This window comes from Stegostoma tigrinum, chromosome 12 (assembly GCF_030684315.1).
Source record: "Stegostoma tigrinum isolate sSteTig4 chromosome 12, sSteTig4.hap1, whole genome shotgun sequence".
Lineage (NCBI taxonomy): Eukaryota > Metazoa > Chordata > Chondrichthyes > Orectolobiformes > Stegostomatidae > Stegostoma > Stegostoma tigrinum.
In genome coordinates this window covers 5,714,874-5,740,423 of record NC_081365.1, presented here as the reverse complement: position 1 = coordinate 5,740,423, position 25,550 = coordinate 5,714,874, and the positions used below count along the sequence as shown (strand labels likewise).

The 25,550-nt window shown below is 47.3% G+C and overlaps 1 protein-coding gene across 50 annotated transcripts in view; it reads left to right on the top strand.

Moving 5' to 3' along the window:
• The window catches only part of robo2 (roundabout, axon guidance receptor, homolog 2 (Drosophila)), a 1,006,048-nt gene extending 989,612 nt beyond the window's left edge, over nt 1–16,436 (top strand). For 47 of the 50 annotated variants that reach the window (XM_059650119.1, XM_059650114.1, XM_048540457.2 and 44 more), the window contains 3 exons: nt 5,697–5,909; nt 11,731–11,955; nt 15,018–16,436. In XM_059650119.1, coding sequence (XP_059506102.1) covers nt 5,697–5,909; nt 11,731–11,955; nt 15,018–15,019 — 440 coding nt within the window. In that variant the 3' untranslated portion in view covers nt 15,020–16,436. The remainder of the gene's footprint in view (nt 1–5,696; nt 5,910–11,730; nt 11,956–15,017) is intronic. The other 3 variants (XM_059650110.1, XM_059650112.1, XM_059650106.1) reach the window with 1 other exon arrangement.
• Nucleotides 16,437–25,550: the final 9,114 nt, after the last annotated feature.

Sequence of the window (25,550 nt, the reverse complement as noted above, 5' to 3'; positions counted from 1 at the left end):
TGAGGAGGACTGTGCTGTTCCGTTGCTTCATCGTTGTCTCAGGCCCTCCCAGAGCACTGGCTAGACCCTGCTCTTTGCAGACAGCTGGCTAAAAGCATTAAGCTGTGTTAGATCCTGGAATGTAAACAGTGCATACTGCAGTTATTCATCACATCCTGCAGTCAGCATCTGTGCAGGGAGATGCAGTTAGCTCTGCCACCAGCAAACACATCTGCCCCTCTACCGTGAGGAGACACCCTCCCTCGACAATACTGTTCTCAGTTACCCCGGCCCTCCCTGGCTTTTCCCATTACAATTTCCCAATGCGAATACAGAAAATACACCACAACCCCTTTCATATTCATGTCACAAGAAACCCCCAGCGTTTCCCTCCTAATGGAAAAATTATAGTTCCGCGTGCTTCTTTCAATTTCATCCCTGCACTTACTGGTTACAATAGCATTCTTCTCTGAATCAGGAAAACTAAAGCTATTTAAGGAGGGTAGAGACAGAGATTTAGTTATTAACGGGTTGAATGGTTATGGAAAGCGGGCAGGGAAGTGAAGTTGAGGCCAAGATGAGATCAGCCATGATCGTATTAAATGGTGGAGCAGGTTCGAGGGGCTGAATGGCCTACTTCTGCTCCTAGTTTTTATGTTCCAGACACAGAGCTTTACAGGCCACAAGCCTGAGCTCAAGCGTCCGGCTGCTTGTCATTTTATCTCGCACTCTGGCTCCTGTATTCTCAGCATCTGGATCTGTTCCTGTAGGCACCTGAGAAAGATCATCCCATTTCATGGAAGCATGGGACAGCTTTCAGGATTCAATAATGAGTTCAGAGCTGAACCACCTACATATTTTCTCAGAAACCTGAGAAATGGTCATTATTAATAATTATTCTGCTATCCCTATTCAGATGTCCTTTCAATACACCTTTCACTTGTTAAAAAGTACTTACAGAGTGAAACTCCCTCCACTCTTAAACTGAAAGCAAAGCTCTCTCAAAACTATTCTCATCATACACCCCCATGACAGGAAGAGAATGGGTTTAGAGACAGAGGAAAACACCTTTTTTAAGCAGAAACTAAATGTCCCTCAAACTGCCTCCGTCAAACACTCGCAGGGCAGGTACACCATGGCTTAGATACAGAGTAAAACTTGATCTACTCTTTTCAGCTTTCAAACAGTAAACCTCTACTCTGATAAATGGAAAGTAAAGATCGCTCTATACTTTTGAAGGAAATACAAAAATTACTCCACACAGTCCTCATCAAATACTCTCAGAACAAGGATTGCATGGAGTTAGATACAGAATAAAGCTTTCTCAACTCTTGTAATCTGAAAGTACAGTTCTCTTTACTCTCCTCTACACTGTCCATCATCAAACGCTCCCAGGACAGAATAGCATGGGGTTGGATACAGAGTAAAGCTCTCTCTACACTGTCTGCGTTTAACACTCCCAGGACAGAACAGCATGGGGTTGGATACAGAGTAAAGCTCTCTCTACACTGTCTGCATTTATTACTCCCAACACAAGACGGCATGGGGTTACGTACAGAGTAAAGCTCTCTCTACACTGTCTGCATTTAATACTCCCAGCACAAGACGGCAGGGGGTTAGGTACAGAGTAAAGCTCTCTCTACACTGTCTGCGTTTAATACTCCCAGCACAAGACGGCATGGGGTTAGGTACAGAGTAAAGCTCTTTCTACGACATCTTCATCAAGTACTTGCAGGACAGGGAGAGCAGGAGTTAGATATGGTGTAAAACTCCTGCAATGTCCCCATTCCTTGCAGGACTGAAGCAGCATGTAGCTCTGGGCCCTCGGTGAGGAGGTTGTGGATACATATCACATTCCAGGGGAATCAAGCATTCTCCTGGAACTGGCGATATTGAGCAAGTCCTTCCTTGGTGAAGTGTGGTGTTTGAATGAGTCATTAAGCCTCAAGCCTGGGCATTCTTTCAGTTATAGACCATGTGGTAACTACTTTGAAAGGCATCGGGGAGTACTTGGCTCAACAGTTATGATTGTTAATTTGCTCAGTTCCTGTTTTTAGTTCTTATAATCTTACATTCTCTCCTTCTACATTCTAGTGTTAAGCTGGTATTTGTCCCTTGTTAACATCACAATGATACACTTATCCTTGTGTGTGTGACATTCCATTGCCCTATCCCTTCCTACCTCAATAATAAGCGCAACAGTGATCTCCACATTGTCCTGGACCAATGTTTATCTCTCCATTGAAATGATTTTTTAAAAAACCACCTGGTGATTGTCACATTGCTGTTTGTGGGAGCTTGCTGTGCACTGATTAGCTGCTGCATTTCCCACATTACAACAGTCACTACACTTCAAAAAGACTGCATTGACTGCAAAGCTGTGAACACTTTTAGAAAAGTACAAAACTTCTTTCTTCTGTTCAAAAAACCCTGTTCCGAATGAGTATTGAGGAGGCAGTGGGCACGTGTGAATGGGAAATGAGGGAGTTGGCGGTTCTGGGTCTCATTCGTGAAATGCCAGTGTTTCTGGCAGTGTATCAGAAACAACTGACAGATGTGCGGTGGAGGCAGGCTCAATGGAAGCATTCAAGAGGGTATTGGACAATCATTAACCCGGTGGCTCAGTGGTGAGCCCTGCTGCCCTACAGCGCCAGGGACCCGGGTTCAATTCCACCCTCGGGCGACTGTCTGTGCGGAGTTTGCACAATCTCCCCGTGTCTGGGTGTGTTTCGTCCGAGTGCGCCGGTTTCCTCTCACAGCCCAAAGGTGTGCAAGCTAGGTCGATTGGCCATGCTAAATTACCCGTAGTGCTCATGGATGTGTAGGGTAGGTGAGCCATAGGGGGATGGGTCTGGGTGGGATGCTGTGAAGATTGGTGTGGACTTGTTGGGCCGAGGGGCCTGTTTCCACACTGTAGGGATTATATGATTGATCAGTTGGATGGTAATAAAATGGCAAGGAGAGTGGGACAATGCAAAAGATTGGCACGAGGTGGTGATGCTTGGTTGAAGACCCAGTGCAGACACGATGGGCCAAATGGCTTCCTCTGCTATAATGCTGCTGAGATTCTTGTGACAGAGATGTGCTTGGCTTGGGTTTTGAGCACCCCCGGATTAACTGCAATAAAGCTGAGTTCCTGGCCCAGCTGTGTCCACTCCCCTCAGATACTGCAGTGAAGGTTCTGCCTAAACTATGCAGTGAAGGCATGTAAGGACTAATTTTGCAGCTGGCGACATTTTGCTTCGCACGGTTCTGGCTTTGTTCATCCACTTCACCAACACCTTCCACCCCAACCTTAGGTTCACCTGGACCATCTCCGACACAGCCCTCACCTTCCTGGACCTCTCTGTCTCCATCTCAGGCAACCGCCTAGAAACTGATGTCCACTTCAAGCCCACCGACTCCCACAGCTACATGGAATACACCTCCTCCTACCCACCTTCCTGCAAAAATTCCATCCTCTATTCCCAATTCCTTCGCCTCCGCTGCAACTGCTCCCAGGATGAGGCATTCCACACTCATACATCCCAGGTGTCCTCATTCTTCAAGGACCGCAACACCCCTCCCGCAGTGGTCGAGAATGCCCTCGACTGTGTCTCCCGCATTTCTTGCAACACATCCCTCACACCTCGCCCCCGCAATAACCGCCCCAAAAGAATCCCCTTCGTCCTCACATACCACCCCACCAACCTCCAGATACATGCATCATCCTCCAACACTTCCGCCGTCTGCAATCTGACCCCACCACCCAGGACATTTTTCCATCCCCACCCTTGTCTGCCTTCCAGAGAGACTATTCTCTTCGCGACTCCCTTGTCCGCTCCACACTCCCCTCCAACCCCACCAGACCTGACACCTTCCCCTGCAACAGCAGGAAGTGCTACTCCTGCCCCCACACCTCCTCCCTCACCCCCATCCCAGGCCCCAAGATGACCTTCCACATCAAGCAGATGTTCACTCGCACATCTGCCAGTGTGGTATACTGCATCCACTGTACCCGTTGTAGCTTCCTCTACATTGGGGAAACCAAACGGAGGCTTGGGGACCGCTTTGCAGAACACCGACGCTCGGTTCGCAATAAACAACTGCATCTCCCAGTCACGAACCGTTTTAACTCCCCCTCCCATTCCTTGGATGACATGTCCATCCTGGGCCTCCTGCCGTGCCATAATGATGCCACCCACAGGTTGCAAGAACAGCAACTCATATTCCGCTTGGGAACCCTGCAGTCCAATGGTATCAATGTGGATTTCACCAGCTTCCAAATCTCCCCTCCCGCCACTCCATTCCAAAATCAGCCCAGCTCATCCCCGCCTGCCTAACCTGTTCTTCCTCACACCTATCCCCTCCTCCCACCCCAAGCCGCATCTCCATCTCCTACCTACTAACCTCATCCTGTCCCCTTGACCTGTCTGTCCTCCCTGGACTGACCTATCCCCTCCCTACCTCCCCACCTATACTCTCCTCTCCACCTATCTTCTTTTCTCTCCATCTTCAGTCCGCCGCCCCCTCTCTCCCTATTTATTCCAGAACCCTCACCCCATCCCCCTCTCTGATGAAGGGTCTAGGCCCGAAATGTCAGCTTTTGTGCTCCTGAGATGCTCCTTGGCCTGCTGTGTTCATCCAGCTCCACACTTTGTTATCTCCTTATGGATAGTGACAGGGTAAATGCTGGGAGAATGTTTCTCCTCATGGGAGAGCCTTGGACCAGAGGGCACAGTGTCAGAACGAAGAGGCATCAGTTTAACACTGAGATAAGAAGGAATTTCCTCTCTCAGAGGGTTGTGGGTGTTTGGAATAACTTGCCACAAAGAGCTGTGAGGCAGTGTCCTTGTGTATATTTAAGGCTGAGATAGATCGACTGTTGATGCGAGGTGATGCATTTTGGACGTTCAAATTTAGGTATGATTTATTCTGTAAAAGGCATTAGGAACATTAACATACAGACAGATCTGAGCATGCACGTCCACAGTTCCCTAAAAGTGGCAACACAGGTGGCCAAAGCGATTAAGATGGCATATGACATGTTTGTCTTCATCGGGTGTGGAGGACAAGAGATGGCAAAACATGTTATAGCTGTACAAAAACCTGGTCAGCTGGTATTGTGTCTAGTTTTGGTTACCACATTACAGAAGGACACCCATCCAGATGGCTTCTAACTGTTGAAATTGTACCAGCCTCCACCACTTCCTCTGGCACCCTCTGTGTGAAAAAGTTGCCCCTCAGGTCTCTTTTAAATCATTCCCCTCTCGCCTTAAACCTGTGCCCTCTAGTTTTGGTCACACCATCCTGGAGCAAATACCTTGCCAATACACCCTATCCATGCCCCTCATAATTTTATAAACCTCTATAAGGACACCCCTCAGCCTCCGACGCGCCATGGAAAATAGCCCCAGTCTATCCAGCCTCTTGTTGTATCTCAAACCCTCCAACCCTGGCAACATGCTTGTCAATCTTTTCTGAACCCTTTCACATTTCACAACATCCTTCACATAGGAAGGAGATCAGAATTGCATGCAGTATTCCAAAAGTGGCCTCGCCAGTGTCCTGTACAGCTACAACACTGTTGTAGTCCTGCCTAGCACAGGGTCCGGTCGGAAGGACTGTTTCTCCCCTCCATCGATTCCCCTCAGCTTGATGAACCTGGAAGGCAGGTCAGAGCAGCAGAATATCTCAGCCTGTATTTGACTTGCCTCTTTTCCTTTTATTCCCTGAAGACCTGCCTCCTCCACCCGACCCTCCGCCATGTCAAGGTTCAAAGTTGCAATCCGGGCAAGTACCCAAAGGAACAGGCATGATGGATTCTCTAGAGAAACAACAACTGTCCAGCCTAGAAGACAACATGGAACATCTGGCAAAGACATCTGTAGACCACGGGTACCAAGAAGATTCACGGAGCAAGCTCCTACAGAAGCCAACACTTGGCTCAGGTAGGAGTGACCAGTATCCGATTTAATAAGGTCATGAGCAGTTGGAGATTATTCAGCTCCTCAGGCCTTGTCTGATCTCTTCACTGGCCCCTCTTGAAAACTCCCTTGAAGATTGATGACACCCACATCACCTGAACAAACCAAATAAACAGTCCAGCTCTGCCTTGAACATACTTCATCACCTGACACCATTAAATATAGGAGCAAAAGGAGGCCATTCAGCCCATCATGTCTGCTCCACCTTTCAGTGAGATCTGATAATCCTCAGCTCCACTTTACTGCCTTTTCCCCACAACCCTTGAATCCCTTCCTGGTTAAAACCTGTCTGTCTCTGCCCTGAATTTACTTAATGATGCTGCCTTGATAGCCCTCCGCGGTAAAGAATTCCACAGATTCACCACCCTCTGAGAGAAAAAATTCCCCCTCATCTCTGTCTTAAAAGTGTGACCCCTTACTCTGAGATTATACCCTCTGGTCCTGGAACCTCCCACAAGGGGAAGCAACCTTCCACGTTGACCATATCACGTTCCCTAAGAATCTAGTACGTGTTTCAATAAGGTCACCTCACATTCCTCTAAATTCCAATGAGTACAGGCCCAATGTACTCAACCTCCCTTCATAAGACCATCTTTCTAACCTGGTATCAGCCACATGAACTTTCTCTGGACAGTCTCCAATGCCAGTATATCATGCTGTATTCCATTTGTGATCTGACTAGTGCCTTGTATTGTTTGAACTATTTTTAAACTCCAATCCCCTTGAAACAAAAACCAACATTCCCTTTGCCCTGGAGATGTTAGGAACTGCCGATGCTGGAGTCTGAGATAACACGGTGTGGAGTTGGATGAACACAGCAGACCAGGCAGCTTCAGAGGAGCAGGAAAGCTGACATTTCGGGTTGGTCCTGACTTTCCGAGTTGGTCCTAACTTTCCTCCTGCTCTGATGCTGCCTGGCCTGCTTTGTTCCACCAGCTCCACTCTATGGTATCTATTCCCTTTGCCTTCCCTATTTCCTGCTTTTCTGTGATTATGCCCGAAACACCCAAAACTCTTTAATCTGTAGCTTTCTGCAGCTTTCCCCAATTAAATAATATTCAGCTCCTCTAGCCTTCCTGCCAAAGTGCATAATCTCACATTTCCCTACATTATATTCCACAATTCCAGTATAATACCTGCAGTACAATGCCTCCATTTTCTCTGCTCTCAGAGGAAGTGAATTTCAAAGATTGCTACCCCTAAAACAGAGAGTGGCACATAGGCACGCGGCACAGTGGCTGAGTGGTTAGCACTGCTGCCTCACTGTGCCAGGGACCCAAGTTCAATTCGAAATGCATCAAGTAATCTTCAGATAGCAAACTCCTTCACACACCAATGGAAGAGTTGATTGGAGCATGTGTTTTAGGTGATTTGGATCGCAGGATAAATAATGACTGTGATGCTGGGGAGTACTGGCCTGCTTTTCTTCAACATTTTGGAGTATTGCGTGAAATTGTGGTCTCCCTGCTATAGGAAGGATGTTGTGAAACTTGAAAGGGTTCAGAAAAGATTTACAAGGATGTTGCTAGGGCTGGAGGGTTTGAGCTACAGGGAGAGGATGAATAGGCTGGGGCTATTTTCCATGGAGCGTCACAGGTTAAGGAATAACCTTATAGAGGTTTATAAAATCATGAGGGGCATGGATAGAGTGTAATGGCAAGGTATTTTTCCCAGGGTAGGGTATCCAAAACTAGAGGGCATATGTTTAAGGTGAGAGAAAAATGATTTGAAAGAGACCTAAGGGGCAACTTTTTCATATAGAGGGTGGTGATCATAAGACCATAAGACCATAAGACATAGGAGTGGAAGTAAGGCCATTTGGCCCATCAAGTCCACTCCGCCATTTAAATCATGGCTAATGGGCATTTCAACACCACTTCCCTGCACTCTCCCCGTAGCCCTTGATTCCTTTTGAGATCAAAAATTTGTCGATCTCTGCCTTGAAGGCATCCAACGTCCCGGCCTCCACTGCACTCTGTGGCAATGAATTCCACAAGCCCACCACTCTCTGGCTGAAGAAATGTCATCTCATTTCGGTTTTAAATTTACCTCCTCTAATTTTAAGGCTGTGCCCACGGGTCCTAGTCTCCCCACCTAACGGAAACAACTTCCCAGCGTCCAACCCTTCTAAACCATACATTATCCTGTAAGTTTCTATTAGATCTCCCCTCAACCTTCTAAACTCTAATGTGTACAATCCCAGGATCCTTAGCCGTTCATCATATGCTAAACCTACCATTCCAGGGATCATCCGTGTGAATCTCCACTGGACACGCTCCAGGTCTAGTATGTCCTTCCTGAGGTGTGGGGTCCAAAATTGGGCACAGTATTCTAAATGGGGCCTAACTAGAGCCTTATAAAGCCTCAGATGTATGGAATGAGGTGCCAGTGGAAGTGATGGTACAATTGCAACATTTAAAAGGCATCTGGATGGGTGTCTGAATAAGAAACGGGAATATGGGCCATATACTGGCAAATGGGACTAGATTAATTTCGGATATCTGGTCGGTATGGAGAAGTTGGTCTGAAGGGCCTGTGCATCGCTATGAGTTGATAACATAGTTGCCAGGGAATTCTTTGTCATTCTGAAAGAATAGACCGCATTTCGGTATAGAAACTTTACAAGTCAATCTGTTCAGAGATGTTAATGCACACCCCTGGTGCAGGCGGGACTTAAACCAGGGCCTCCAGTCTCAGTTTAGTGTCCATACAAAAATCAGAGCATTAAAAATAGGGACAGGAATTTGGTCAGCTCCTCAGTGCTGTTCCACCATTCAGTGAAACCATAGGAGATCTTCTTGTGGCCTTAGCCACAATTTTCTGCCTGGACTCCCCATAATCCATTGATTCTTAGGAGTTTAAATTCCTGTCCATCTGAGTCTTTTGCACATTCAACACCCAACATTCCTTGTGTCAATATTGAGAAACTCCCTTGAGTTTTGAGCTCAGGTCTCTGACTGGGACTTGAACCCACAATCTTTTCAGTCAGAGGGAAGAATGCTATGGCTGATGTGTTTTCACAGATCTCTTAGTATTCATAGAATCCTAGAATTGTTACGGTGCAGAAGGAAGATATTCAACCCATCATGTTTGCACTAACTCTTCAAACGAACATCATTGCCGCCTATCTGCTCCTCTATCCATCTTCAGGCCCAAAATGTCAGCTTTTGTGCTCCTAAGATGCTGTGTTCATCGAGCTCCACACTTTGTTATCTCGGATTCTCCAGCATCTGCAGCTCTCATGATCTCTGATACAATTTTAACCTCACTGAGAAGCCTCTTCCAGGGATGCCTAACCTGAAGAAGTTGCCTCCTCTCTCCGGACAAACCTCAGGGGATCTCTCTCCCACTGTACCTCTCCACCTATCTTCTCCTCCATCCATCTTTGCTCCACCTCCCCCTCTCTCCCTATTTATTCCAGTTCCCTCTCCCCATCCCCCTTTACTCATGCAGGGTCTAGGCCCGAAACGTCAGCTTTTGTGCTCCTAAGATGCTGCTTGGCCTGCTGTGTTCATCCAGCTCCACACTTTGTTATCTCGGATTCTCCAGCATCTGCAGTTCCCATTATCTCTGATCATTATCTTGGTGCCTGCTTTCTGCTTTCTTCTGATATCCCTATGGACCATTTCCATCCTAATAATCATCAAAATGCCCCTCTTGAATAATAAAATGTGAGGCTGGATGAACACAGCAGGCCAAGCAGCATCTCAGGAGCACAAAAGCTGACGTTTCGGGCCTAGACCCTTCATCAGAGAGGGGGATGGGGAGAGGGAACTGGAATAAATAGGGAGAGAGGGGGAGGCGGACCGAAGATGGAGAGTAAAGAAGATAGGTGGAGAGAGTGTAGGTGGGGAGGTAGGGAGGGGATAGGTCAGTCCAGGGAACGGACAGGTCAAGGAGGTGGGATGAGGTAAGTAGGTAGATGGGGGTGCGGCTTGGGGTGGGAGGAAGGGATGGGTGAGAGGAAGAACCGGTTAGGGAGGCAGAGACAGGTTGGACTGGTTTTGGGATGCAGTGGGTGGGGGGGAAGAGCTGGGCTGGTTGTGTGGTGCAGTGGGGGGAGGGGACGAACTGGGCTGGTTTAGGGATGCAGGAGGGGAAGGGGAGATTTTGAAACTGGTGAAGTCCACATTGATACCATATGGCTGCAGGGTTCCCAGGCGGAATATGAGTTGCTGTTCCTGCAACCTTCGGGTGGCATCATTGTGGCAGTGCAGGAGGCCCATGATGGACATGTCATCTAGAGAATGGGAGGGGGAGTGGAAATCGTTTGCGACTGGGAGGTGCAGTTGTTTGTTGCGAACTGAGCGGAGGTGTTCTGCAAAGCGCTCCCCAAGCCTCCGCTTGGTTTCCCCAATGTAGAGGAAGCCGCACCGGGTACAGTAGATGCAGTATACCACATTGGCAGATGTGCAGGTGAACCTCTGCTTGATGTGGAATGTCGTCTTGGGGCCTGGGATAGGGGTGAGGGAGGAGGTGTGGGGACAAGTGTAGCATTTCCTGCGGTTGCAGGGGAAGGTGCTGGGTGTGGTGGGGTTGGAGGGCAGTGTGGAGCGAACAAGGGAGTCACGGAGAGAGTGGTCTCTCCGGAAAGCAGACAGGGGAGGGGATGGAAAAATGTCTTGGGTGGTGGGGTCGGATTTTAAATGGCAGAAGTGTCGGAGGATGATGCGTTGTATCCGGAGGTTGGTAGGGTGGTGTGTGAGAACGAGGGGGATCCTCTTAGGGCGGTTGTGGCGGGGGCGGGGTGTGAGGGATGTGTTGCGGGAAATACGGGAGACGCGGTCAAGGGCGTTCTCGATCACTGTGGGGGGAAAGTTGCGGTCCTTAAAGAACTTGGACATCTGGGATGTGCGGGAGTGGAATGTCTTATCGTGGGAGCAGATGCGGCGGAGGCGGAGGAATTGGGAATAGGGGATGGAATTTTTGCAGGAGGGTGGGTGGGAGGAGGTGTATTCTAGGTAGCTGTGGGAGTCGGTGGGCTTGAAATGGACATCAGTTACAAGCTGGTTGCCTGAGATGGAGGCAACGTATTCCATAACCTGAACAAACTCTTAAGTGAAAATTGTGTTTTACATTGATGATCATTCTTGCTCCTTACACAAATGAGTATCGTGTCTCCCTATCTACACTGTCCAGCCCAATCATGATTTTGGAAACTTCGATGCGATCTCCTCTCAGCCTTATTCCTGTCAAAGTGAAACAGCCCCATCTTCTTCAATCTATCTTCATTTCTGGAACCATTCCTGTAAATCGCTTCTGCTCTGCCTCCGATGCCTTCACATATTTCCCTACAATGCCGTGCACACAATGATACACGGTACTCCAGCTGAGGTCTGACGTGTGTCTTGTACAAATTTAACAATTGCCACCTTCTGCTCACTGACCCTATTTATAAAGCCCCAGAGGATGCTAAGTTATGTTTTGTTAATTGATGTCTCCACCTGTCCTATCACCTTCAGGGATCTGTTCACACATAGTCCCCCAGTCCTTCTGGCCCCTTACCCCTTCAATAAGGCATTGGTATGGCTGTAGGCCATTTAGCCCATCAACTTTTCTCCACCATTGACGGTTCATCAAATGATTCTGAACTACTCTTTCCTGCCTTTTTCCAATAATCCGTGATTCTCTTACTGATTAAAATCCTGTCTATCACAGAACCCCCTAGTACATATTGTCTCTCAATGTTCTTCCAGTATTTGTCGCTGTGCACTTCAGTAAAAAAATGCATATAGTGTATGAACTTACTGTGCAAATGATGGTATATATTTGCGGTGTTTTCTAGATGAAATGCTTATACCATACAGCAAGCCAAGCTTTCCCTCACCAGGTCACCTCAGTGGCCACAGCTCATCTGGAACAGCCTCATCGAAGGGTTCGACAGGTCCCAGGAAAGGTGTACCCTCACGAGGGGCTCCAGCTATCGCAAGTCATCAGCGGAACATTAGTGATCTTCCAGATGTAGGATATATGGGATCTTGCGGTCAAGGGCAGTTTTTAGGGGATGTATGTAAGTATCTGGGTCATGGAAATGCAGCAAGACTTGCAAACTTGGGAAAAGTGGGAGCAGAATTGCTCGGCCTTTCACAGGTCACCAGTTTCGCCTCATGTTTCAGCAGGTTGTCATGTCCTGGGAATGGTACACAAGTGCTTTGCCAGACTGAAGGATTTTTTAAAAATTCATTCATGGGATGAGGGTGTCACTGGCAAAGCCAGCATTTATTTACCATCCCTAATTGTTTGGAGGGCAGTTAAGAATCACATGTAGGCCAGACCAGGTAAGGATGGCAGTTTCCATCCCTAAAGGGCATTAGTGAACCAGATGGGTTTTTCCGACAATCAACAATGGAGTCACGGTCGTCATTAGATTCTTAAGTCCAGATTTTTATTGAATTCACATTTCGGCATCTTCCACTGGGGGTTTTGAACCTAGGTCCCCAGAACATTACCTGGGCCAATGGATTAACATTCTGTCAATAATACCCACTAGTCTATTGCCTCCGCGTCTCAGTAAATGGCGGTAGGTTAGAGAAGCTCAGGTGAGAGCAGAGAAAGTGAGGGGAGATTTAATCAGGGTTTTTAAATTGTAAAGGGTTTTAGTTTTAGCTGGGCAATAAATCTCAGTTGTTCCCTCTTGGAGGAAGATCACTGAACATAGAATTTTGATTTAAACGCGAGACAAAAGCATCAGGAGCACAGGAGGAGAATTTTAATTTAAATCCTGAAGTCGTACAATATGGAAATCTGCTTGAAAGCGTGGCACAGCCAAGTGCTTATTCCCTGTGCCGGTACCCACTTGAACTTTCATTGCATAACGAAGTTAATAAATAGCCCCAAACCATTCCACAGCAGTAATTGTCAGGCACAAGTTTCACACAGAACAGTATATAGAGGTGTGAGACCCATGACCTAAAGCTGTTGAGAGAGATTAAGGTTTAAGGAGGCTTTGAAAGGAAGAAGGAGATATGCAGAGGTGAAAGGTTTAAAAAGGAAATTCAAGAGCAGAGAACCCAATTCAACTGGCAGCATGCTCGCCAGGGACAGGAAGAGAAAGTGTCTCAGATTTCTACAATCTGCAGTATTTTGTCTTTATTCGAGTGTTGGAAATAGGTCAGTGTTAGATAAATGCAGAGATCAGAGATAGTAGCAGGATTGAGGACGGTTTAAAGAAGGATGTGACAATTCTGACCATGTCTTTCTTGAACTCGTATGAATTAGCAGCAGGACTGTTCGGTCCCTCGAGCCTGTTATGATATCAAGAACAGTGGAACAGTTCTGATCATGGCTGATTTTACTGCCCTCCCTCTGAGCTTTGCAACTTTGTCGCTGCTCAGAAGTTAGAGACATGCCGCACACACATTGACTTCCAAAACTGGAATTCACTGTCGCGTACAGAACCTGGAGATCTGTGCTGCAGTGAAAACTAATTAGGGGAGATATTATTTGTGCACTCAATGCCACCTTCATTCCTACCCTGAGAACCTTTGACTCTGTGGGTAGCCATTTACACTTGTACCACACAATGATTGTGCCAGACAATGATCTCTCTAACAAATTCGAATCAAACTGCCCCATGACTTCTTACAATGTTACCATCACTGAATCCTTCACTGTCAAACATCCTGGGGTTACCATTGACAAGAATCTCAACTGGACTGGCCAAATAAATACTGTGACTGCAAGACCAGGTCAAAAGCTGGGAATACTGCGGTGAGTAACTCACCTCCTGACTCCCTAAAACCTGTCCATCATCTACAAGGTACAAGTCAGGAGTGTGATGGAATACTCCCCACTTGCCTGGATGAGTGCAGCTCCAACAACACTCAAGAAGCTTGACACCGTCCAGGACAAAGCAGCCGCTTGACTGGCACCACATCCACAAGGATCCATTCCCTCCACCACCGACGCTCAGGAACTGCAATGTGTACTGTCTACGGGATGCACTGCAGCAACTCACTGAGGCCCCTCTGACAGCATTTGCCTGTCCCACAACCTCCACCATTGAAAAGGACAATGGGAGGTGATGGCCTGGTGGTATTAGTGGCATTACCACTCAGCTGTTAATCTAGACACCCAGGTAATGTTCTGGGAGACCAGGTTTGAGTCCCACCACAGCAAGTGATGGAATTTGAACTCAATTTAAAACAAAAAATTGGAGTCAATAATCTAATGATGACCATGAAACCATTGCTGATTGCTGGAAAAACCCACCTGTTTGACTAATGCCCTTAAGAGAAGGAAACTGCCATCCTTACCTGGTCTGGCCTCTGTGAAACACCAGACCCACAGCAATGTGGTTGATTTTTAACTGATTTTAACGATAACCACTGGCCTGACTAGTGACACCCACACCCAATGACATATATTTAAAAAAACCATGGGAACACCAGCCACTGCAAGTCGCGCTACAAGCTACCCACCGTCCTGCCTTGGAAATATATTGCTGTTCCTTCACTGTTGCTGGGTCAGAGTCTTCTGAACTCCTTCCTAACAGCACAATGGATGCATCTAAACCCTGCAAACTTCAGCAGCTCACCAGCGTCTTCCCAAGGGGCAACTGGGGATGGGCAATAAGTGGTGGCCCAGCTAGTGATACTCGTACCCTATGAGTAAATAATAAAGAAACATAGTGTCGAGCCCCTGAGTGAAGTCACTCTGAAGTGGAGTGACTGTTGTAATGTGGGAAACATGGTACCCAACTGTGCACAGCAAGATCCCACAAAGTGGGAGGAAAGAATGACCAGCTTATTTCTTGGCATTGTTACCCGAGAGGGAGGCTTTGGTCGAAGGGACTGGGGAGCATCACCCTGCGAATAAATCATAGAGGTACGGAGGGTCAATATAATGTGGAGAGGCGTGTACGGAGATGAGAATGGAGACTTCCAAAAGGGAATTTAGTATATATTTGACAAGTGAAAGGGCATTGCAAGACAAGGAAACTGCAGTAGAGGACAGTGACACTGATCCATTGGTTTTATGCGAGAATGGGCAACCGGTGTATGCTGAAGGACCTGTTTTGTGCTGCACCTCCCCTGATGTTACTTTCTCTCTTTTTGTTCCTTTTTCCTGCAGAGTGGTGAAGAGCTATGTTCCTGATGTTCTGCAGAGCGAGCCTAGCCTCACAAACACGATGACACTTAAATGGTGCAATGAACCTCCTCCCTTATTTAATGTATTATGACAAAACCTGTAAATGTGATGTAAAGTCTAAGGTAACACAACCACACACATGCCCTCCAACATCATTCTTTGATACATTGCTTCTCATTCCCCTCCGTCACCTCCCATTCACCTACACACCCTCATCCCCCGACCCCTTTCTTCCTTTACTCTCCCCTCTCCCCACCCACCTCCAAAACAAAAATTAGAAACTGGACAGGGAAGAATCTAAACATAAATAGCAATTTAGCCATCACTGCCCGAGAGAGAGAGATAGCAATTTCTTGTGTAAATAATTTCTGTCGCATTGATATACAAAGTTCACCCTTCTTTTGACCTTTACATCCTGTAATTGTCTTTTTTTTAATTGGTCTGTTGTACTATATGTGAATTGATCAGGCAGCCATTAAAAATTGAAAAAAAAGACACAAAAAATGTTTTTTTAAGGTTATAACTGTATCACTTTTTTTTAAGATTCTGTTTTTGAAGTTTGCACTGATTTTTTTTAGTGATAAGCACAAACCTATAAAGTCCCAATGAAAATGAAGAAAAGAGGAGGATTAAAAAGCGATTGAGTTGTAGGAGAGGGGGATTTTGCTCACTGTGTGTGTGTGTGTGTGTGTGTGTGTGTGTGTGTGTGTGTGTGTGTGTCTGAATATGTGTGCGCGTGTGTGCATGTGTATGTGTGTGTGCGCGCGTGTGGTGTGTGTGTGTGTGTGTGTGTGTGTGTGTGTGCGTGTGTGTGTGTGTGTGCACGTGTGTGCGTGTGTGCACCGGGGGAAGTAAAAGAACATCTGGATGTTCCTGGATCACATGCCATAACCTTCAGTGGCCGATGCCACAAAAGACTACAGACCCTCTCAGCTGAGTGCGTCAGAACTTTACGTCAGTGTCACTGTGTGACAGCGAGAGAGCCCAATGTAGTTGGCATCTCAAGGAATGTCCACCAAGTCTTCCCCTCGCCCCATGGCCAGAGGAGACTCCTTCCCACTTCCCCCTACCCTTTACCCACACTTAGCTATGTCTAACATTGCCCTGTTTTAATAGTACAGAGATGTTCCGAATCTCCCCCACTTTAAACTGTGTAAAGATGTCATGTTAATGCTCTGACAATGTGTGACTGGGATCCTAAATCCCAGCTACTGACTGCAAAGACTTTTGAAAAAGGGTGCTTGATGTCGAATATAGTCTTCAACATTAATCCTAAAACAAGGTCTGGAGCCTTGCTTATGCTGTTACGATTAAAATAAAGTGTGTGTGTCAGTATTACAGAAAGTTGTTCATGGGTCTATAGAATATTGATTAAAGCTTTGATGTTTTTATGCAACTTTACCTGTCTGATCTCTGCCTGTTTATCTGGGGCCTGTAGTTGGGAAATGCATGCAGCCTTGCACACACCAATTTTGAAGATCCCTTGTTCTCCGTCTATTTTGTCAACAGCTAGAAATTGAACTCATAAAGCACCTATAAGAACATGACATAACATATGAAATAGGAGCAGGGGTAGACCATCGAGTCCCTCGAGCCTGCTGCGCCATTCAATAAGGTCATGCCTGATCTTCTCATGGACTCAGTTGCACTTACCCGCCCTTCCACCACAGCCATTAATTCCTTTACTTTTTTCAAATATTTATCTATCTTTGCCTTAAAAATATTCAATAAGATAGCATCAAACCCTTCACTGGGCAGGGAATTCCACAAATTCACAACCCTTTGGGTGAAGAAGTTTCTCGTCAGCTAAGTCCTAAATCTGGTCTCACTAACCTTGAGGCTATGCCCTCGAGTTCTAGCTTCACCATCCAGTGGAAACAACCTCCCTGCTTCTATCTTATCTATTCCGTTCATAATTTGATATGCTTATGTAAGATCCCCCCCCCCCACCCATTCTTCTAAATTCCAATGAGTATAGCCTAGTCTACTCAAGCTCTCCTCGTAAGCCAACCCTTTCAACTCCAGAATCAACCCAGTGAAACCCCTCTGCAAACCCTCCTGTGCCAGTACATCCTTTCTTAAGTATGGAGACCAAATCTGCACACAGTACTCCAGGTGTGGTCTCATTAGCACCTTACGCAGCTGCAGTGTAACCTTCCTGTTTTTAAACTCAATCCCTCTAGCAATGAAGGTCAATATTCCATTTGCTTTCTTAATTACCTGCTGCACCTGCAAACCAACTTCTTGTGATTCATGTACAAGGACACCCATGTCCCTCTACACAGCAGCGTGCTTACTGTTCAAATAATAGTCCATGTTGTTGCTATTTCTACCAGGAAGTATAACCTCTCCTTTACTAACATTGTATTCTATAACACAGTGAAATATGTCAAAGTTCTTCACAGGTCTGTAACCTTACAAACTTTTACCGTGAGCCTGGAGAAAGTACTACGAATGACCAGTAGCTTTGTCAAATATGAGGAGGTTATGTTCATGAGATTGATTCGAGATTGAAGGGTTTATCTCATGAAGAGGGATTGAGCAGTTCAGGCCTACATTCTCTGGAGTTTAGACGACTGAGGGGAGATCCAACTGAGGTCTGTAAGATGCTGAAGGGGTCGATAGGGTAGACATACAGAGGATGTTTCCTCATGTAGGACAATCTAGAATGAAAGGTCACAGCTTTAGGATAAGGGGTGGTAGATTTAAAATCGAGATGTAGAGGAATTACTTCTGTCAAAGGGGCATGAATCTGTGGAATTCACTCCCACAGAGTGTGGTGCACACTGGGGCATTGAGCAAATTTAAGGAGGAGATAGACAGATTTTTAATTAGAAGCAGGTTGAAGGGTTCTGGACAATGAGCAGTAAAGAGAAGTTGAGGCTGAGATGAGATTAGCCATGATTGTATTAAATGTAGGAGCAGGCTCGAGGGGCTGAATGGTCTACTCTTAGTTCTAGCACTAATTCTTTTCATTCTTATTGTGACATCTTATAAAGTGCAACTCAGCAGCGGAATGAGAGGCAGAGGGATTAGGGAGGGAATTTCAGAGCTGATGCTCAGGCACAGACATTGAATGCAGGACAATTAAGACCAGAGGATGTACAGGAGATTGAAACTGAAGGAATGCAGTGATTTCGAATTGCAGGAGTGAGTGAGAGCGCAGTTAAAAGTCTGCACAGGTGTATTTGAGGATGCGTTTGTGATTGGGTAGAATTTAACACCCCTGGCTAGAGGATGTTGGGAGATAGCGGGACCTGGGGCGTGGGACGTGTGATGGCGACCTTGTCAATTTCTTCATTCCTGACCATTAGGTTGGGTTAGGAAGGGTAGAGGATGTTTTTTCTTCCCAGTGGAAGCCAATTGAGAACCTTAGGATTACTGGTCAGGTGATGGAAGAGTCACAGATATCTGAGGCACAGAACCAGGCCCTTTGGCCCATCAAACCCGCATGCCCAACTACAATCCCCTAACTATGCTAATCCAGCACTTGGCTGAGAGTCTTGTGTGCCTTGCATCACAAGTGACACATCTAAATACTTTGTAAATGTTATGAAAAAGTCTGCTTCCACCACATCTACAGGCAGTGAGTTTCAAATTCTCACTACCTTCTGCGTGAAAATGTTATTCCTCACATTCTTAAGAAATCTTCACCCCTTACCTTAAATCTATAAGTTCTGGTCATTCATCCCTTCATCAAGGGGAAAAGTTTCTTTCCATCTATGCTGTTCAAAATTCTACACCTCTCAATCATGTCGACTCTGCTCCCCGCACCCCCATCCCCAACCCCAAACACCGCCCCCCCACCCTCAGTGAACCATTTGCATTTTGGTAAGAATCGACAGCAGTTACATTTTCCAAGGATCTGTATCACTCTGCTCCCTGCCCATTCATGTATCTGTCTAGATGCGTTTTAAATGACGTTATCGTGCCCCCCTCTACCACCTCCACTGGCAACACATTCCAGGCATCCACCACCCTCTGCGTAAAGAACTTTCCATGCATATCTCCCTTAAACTTTTTCCCTCTCACCTTGAAATCATGAGCCCGAGTAATTCAGGCCCCTCCTCTGGGGGAAAAGGCTTCTTGCTATCCACCCTGTCTATACCCCTCATGATTTTGTAGACCTCAATCAGGTCCCCCCTCAACCTTCGTCTTTCTATTGTAAATAATCCTAATCTACTCAACCTCTCTTCATAACTAGCGCCCTCCATACCAGGCAACATCCTGGTGAACCTCCTCTGCACCCTCTCCAAAGCATCCACATCCTTTTGGTAATGTGGCGACCAGAACTGCACACAGTACTCTAAATGTGGCCGAACCAAAGTCCTATACAACTGTAACATGACTTGCCAGCTCTTGTACTCAATAGCCGGCCCAATGAATGAAAGCGTGCCGTAAGTCTTCTTGACCTTCTCCTTGAAACTCTTGATCCCCTTACTAATCAAGAACCTCTCTATCTCTGTCTTAAATACACTCAATGACCTGACATACACAGCCTGTTTTGAAGCAATGAGTTCCACAGATTCACCACCCTCTGGCTGAAGAAATTCCTCCTCATCTCCATTCTAAAGGGTTACCCCTTCACTCAGATTCTCTGCCATCAGGTCCTCATCTCTCTTATTAGTGGATATATCTTCTCCCACTCCCTTCCCACTCTATCCAGGCCTCTCAGCATTCTGTCAGTTTTAATCAGATCCTCCCTCATCTTTCTTAACTCCAAATACAAACCCAGAATCCTCGTCCGCTCCTCACGTGACAAGCCCTTCATTCCTGGGATCATTCCTGTAAGCCTCCTCTGGAACACCTCCAAGGTCAGCAAATCCTTCCTTAGAAATCGTCCAAAACTGCTCACAATATTCCAAATGCAGTCTGACCAGAGCATTATACAGCATCAGCAGCCCATCCCTGCTCTTATATTCTAGAATGCTGGAAGTGAGGAAATGAAAGCCAATATTGTATTTGCCTTCCTAACTTCCAACTGAACCTGCATGTTAACCTTAAGAGAATCTTAAACTAGTACTCCCAAGTGCTTTAATGCTTGCAGATTTCTGAAGCCTTTCCCCATTCGGGAAACAGTCTATGGCTCGATTCTCCCTGCCAAAGTGCATAATCTCACATTTTCTCACATTGTATTCCATCTGATAAAGGGGCTATGCTCCAAATAAAACATGTTGGATTCTAGCCTGGCTTTGTGTGATTTCTGACCTTGGATTCAATCTGACACTCCTCTCCCCCCACTCTCTTAGCCTGTGCAAATTCTTCTGCAGCCTTTCCTCACTACTTGTTTCTTCATTTCTCTTCACATCATTAGCAATGTTGGCAGCAATGCCTCAGTTCCTTTGTCCAGATCGTTAATACATAATGTGAATAGTTATGGTCCCAGCATTGACCCCTGTCGATCTCCACTTGCCATCCTGAAAAGGATCCCTTTTTCCCGACTTTCTACCTTTTATCAGTCAACCAATCCTCTGTCCGTACCAGTACCTCACAAGGACCCTTATCTTATGTAGCAGTCTTCTGTGTGGCACCTTATCAAATGCCTTCTGTAAATTCAAGAAGCTCACAACTGGCTCTCCTTTGTCTTACGCTCCCAATATCTTCTCAGAGAATTCTAACAGACCCGTAAGGCATGACCTCCTCTTAAGGGACTATTGGGGAGGCAGTGGTTGGGTGGTATTATCACTGGATTGTTAATCCAGAGACCCTGACAACATTCTGGGGACATGGGTTTGAATCCTGCCACAACGGATAGTGAAATTGGAATTCAATAAATATCTGGAATTGAGTATCTAATGATAACTGTGAATCCATTGCCGATTGTTGGGAGAAATACCCATCTGGCTCACTAATATCCTTAAGGGAAGGTAACTGCCATCCTTACATGGTCTGACATACATGTGACTCCAGGCCCACAACAATGTGGTTAACTCTGGACTGCCCTCTGGGCAATTAGGGATGGGCAATAAATGCAGCTGTCAGCTGATTAATGAATAAAGGAAAGAAAGGCAAAGCCATGCTGACTCAGTCCCATTTTACCATGCGCTTCCAAGCACTCTGCAATCTCATACTTAATAATGGGACTCTAAAATCTTCCCAATGACTGAGGTCAGGCTAACTTCCCTACAGCTTCCTGCCTTCTTCTTCCTTCGCTTCTTAAACTGGGGGGGTTACATTAGGCATTTAGAACATAGAACATAGAACATTACAGCACAGTACAGGCCCTTCGGCCCTCGATGTTGTGCCGACCTGTCATACCGATCTCAAGCCCATCTAACCTCAATATTCCATGTACACCCATATGCTTATCCAATGATGACTTAAATGTACCTAAAGTTGGTGAATCTAATACCGTTGCAGGCAAAGCGTTCCATTCCCTTACTACTCTCTGAGTAAAGAAACTACCTCTGACATCTGTCCTATATCTTTCACCCCTCAATTTAAAGCTATGCCCCCTCGTGCTCGCCATCACCATCCTAGGAAAAAGGCTCTCCCTATCCACCCTATCTAACCCTCTGATTATTTTATATGTTTCAATTAAGTCACCGCTCAACCTTCTTCTCTCTAATGAAAACAGCCTCAAGTCCCTCAGCCTTTCCTCGTAAGACCTTCCCTCCATACCAGGCAACATCCTAGTAAATCTCCTCTGCACCCTTTCCAAAGCTTCCACATCCTTCTTATAATGCAATGACCAGAACTGTACGCAATACTCCGAGCGCGGCCGCACCAGAGTTTTGTACAGCTTCACTTGGTTCCGGAACTCGATCCCTCTATTAATAAAAGCTAAAACACTGTATGCCTTCTTAACAGCCCTGTCAACCTGGGTGGCAACTTGCACTGCTCTGAGACCCTGCAGACTCTGGTAATTCCTGAACAATCAGCACCAGCGCCTCTACAATCCCCTCAGCCATCTCCCTCAGAGCTCTGGGGTGTAGTCCATCTGGTCCGGGTGATTTACCCACCCTCAGACCTTTCAGCTTCCCCAACACTTTCTCCTTAGTGACAGCCACTACACTCACCTCTGTCCCCCGACTGTCTTAAAGTTCTGATACGCTGCTAGTGTCTTCCATTAGCATCCAGGTGTTTCAATCTCTGATTTTGCATTGAATATAAATTTCATCATCTGTCTTAGTGGGACTTGAACATAATATGGCTGGGACTTTAACCTGGCTTATTCATCCATGATGTTTCCACTATGCCACCACCTTGTCTTGTGTGATGTTTTATGTCCCTTTGAGAGTGCAGAAGGAACAATGACTTAACACCCCCCTCTGAAAGGTGACAGCACCCAGAGTGTAGCACTCCTTCAGTACTGCAGCGTGTCTATCTGCCTTACCTACAAGTGTTCAGCTGGAAACATAAGCTGTCATGGTCCGTAAAATTAAACTCTGTGTGTCCCCTCTTCTACACACCAAACACTCAATAATAAACAAATGTATCTGAGAAACAATATCAGAGATAATGGGAACTGCAGATAGTGGAGAATTCCAAGATAATAAAATGTGAGGCTGGATGAACACAGCAGGCCAAGCAGCATCTCAGGAGCACAAAAGCTGACGTTTCGGGCCTAGGCCCGTCATCAGAGATGGGGATGGGGAGAGGGAACTGGAATAAATAGGGAGAGAGGGGGAGGCGGACCGAAGATGGAGAGTAAAGAAGATAGGTGGAGAGAGTGTAGGTGGGGAGGTAGGGAGGGGATAGGTCAGTCCAGGGAAGACGGACAGGTCAAGGAGGTGGGATGAGGTTAGTGGGTAGGTGGGGGTGCGGCTTGGGGTGGGAGGAAGGGATGGGTGAGAGGAAGAACCGGTTAGGGAGGCAGAGACAGGTTGGACTGGTTTTGGGATGCAGTGGGTGGGGGGGGAAGAGCTGGGCTGGTTGTGTGGTGCAGTGGGGGGAGGGGAGGAACTGGGCTGGTTTAGGGATGCAGTAGGGGAAGGGGAGATTTTGAAACTGGTGAAGTCCACATTGATACCATATGGCTGCAGGGTTCCCAGGCGGAATATGAGTTGCTGTTCCTGCAACCTTCGGGTGGCATCATTGTGGCAGTGCAGGAGGCCCATGATGGACAAGTCATCAAGAGAATGGGAGGGGGAGTGGAAATGGTTTGCGACTGGGAGGTGCAGTTGTTTGTTGCGAACTGATCGGAGGTGTTCTGCAAAGCGGTCCCCAAGCCTCCGCTTGGTTTCCCAAATGTAGAGGAAGCCGCACCGGGTACAGTGGATGCAGTATACCACATTGGCAGATGTGCAGGTGAACCTCTGGTTAATGTGGAATGTCATCTTGGGGCCTGGGATAGGGGTGAGGGAGGAGGTGTGGGGACAAGTGTAGCATTTCCTGCGGTTGCAGGGGAAGGTGCCGGGTGTGGTGGGGTTGGAAGGCAGTGTGGAGCGAACAAGGGAGTCACGGAGAGAGTGGTCTCTCCAGAAAGCAGACAGGGGAGGGGATGGAAAAATGTCTGGGGTGGTGGGGTCGGATTGTAAATGGCGGAAGTGTCGGAGGATAATGCGTTGTATCCGGAGGTTGGTAGGGTGGTGTGTGAGAACGAGGGGGATCCTCTTGGGGCGGTTGTGGCGGGGGCGGGGTGTGAGGGATGTGTCGCGGGAAATGCGGGAGACGCGGTCAAGGGCGTTCTCGATCACTGTGGGGAGAAAGTTGCGGTCCTTAAAGAACTTGGACATCTGGGATGTGCGGGAGTGGAATGTCTTATCGTGGGAGCAGATGCGGCGGAGGCGGAGGAATTGGGAATAGGGGATGGAATTTTTGCAGGAGGGTGGGTGGGAGGAGGTGTATTCTAGGTAGCTGTGGGAGTCGGTGGGCTTGAAAGCTTCAAGCCCACCGACTCCCACAGCTACCTAGAATACACCTCCTCCCACCCACCCTCCTGCAAAAATTCCATCCCCTATTCCCAATTCCTCCGCCTCCGCCGCATCTGCTCCCACAATAAGACATTCCACTCCCGCCCATCCCAGATGTCCAAGTTCTTTCAGGACCGCAACTTTCCCCCCACAGATATCGAGAACGCCCTTGACCGCGTCTCCCGTTTTTCCCGCGACACATCCCTCACACCCCGCCCCCGCCACAACCGCCCCAAGAGGATCCCCCTCGTTCTCACACACCACCCTACCAACCTCCGGATACAACGCACCATCCTCCGACACTTCCGCCATTTACAATCCGACCCCACCACCCAAGACATTTTTCCATCCCCTCCCCTGTCTGCTTTCCGGAGAGACCACTCTCTCCGTGACTCCCTTGTTCGCTCCACACTGCCCTCCAACCCCACCACACCCGGCACCTTCCCCTGCAACCGCAGGAAATGCTAAACTTGTCCCCACACCTCCTCCCTCACCCCCATCCCAGGCCCCAAGATGACATTCCACATTAACCAGAGGTTCACCTGCACATCTGCCAATGTGGTATACTGCATCCACTGTACCCGGTGTGGCTTCCTCTACATTGGGGAAACCAAGCGGAGGCTTGGGGACCGCTTTGCAGAACACCTCCGCTCAGTTCGCAACAAACAACTGCACCTCCCAGTCGCAAACTATTTCCACTCCCCCTCCCATTCTCTTGATGACATGTCCATCATGGGCCTCCTGCACTGCCACAATGATGCCACCCGAAGGTTGCAGGAACAGCAACTCATATTCCGCCTGGGAACCCTGCAGCCATATGGTATCAATGTGGACTTCACCAGTTTCAAAATCTCCCCTTCCCCTACTGCATCCCTAAACCAGCCCAGTTCCTCCCCTCCCCCCACTGCACCACACAACCAGCCCAGCTCTTCCCTCCCACCCACTGCATCCCAAAACCAGTTCAACCTGTCTCTGCCTCCCTAACCGGTTCTTCCTCTCACCCATCCCTTCCTCCCACCCCAAGCCGCACCCCCACCTACCTACTAACCTCATCCCACCTCCTTGACCTGTCCGTCTTCCCTGGACTGACCTATCCCCTCCCTACCTCCCCACCTACACTCTCTCCACCTATCTTCTTTACTCTCCATCTTCGGTCCGCCTCCCCCTCTCTCCCTATTTATTCCAGTTCCCTCTCCCCATCCCCATCTCTGATGAAGGGTCTAGGCCCAAAACGTCAGCTTTTGTGCTCCTGAGATGCTGCTTGGCCTGCTGTGTTCATCCAGCCTCACATTTTATTATCTGAGAAACAATATTGGGTTGCATGTCATAGAATTTGTGTTGATTCCAAAGTTCCCATTCTCCTGCAACTCCACGTTCACGTTTCTCTCAACTTTTTGAATCCATCTAGAAATCACTGACTAAAGCGTTATCGGGATCCGTTCCGATATCCTTAAAACACCACAAACAGTTGCAGAATGCTGGCCTTTGAGCAGATGCAGGAACAACTGAGCTGAACTGACAGAACTGATGCTGCTTGGCCTGCTGTGTTCATTCAGCCCCACACTTTATTATCTGCAGATACTGTAAGTCAGGAACAAAAACAGGAGTCGCTGGAAAAACTCAGCAGGTCTGGCAGAATTGTGGATTTTAAAAAAAATCG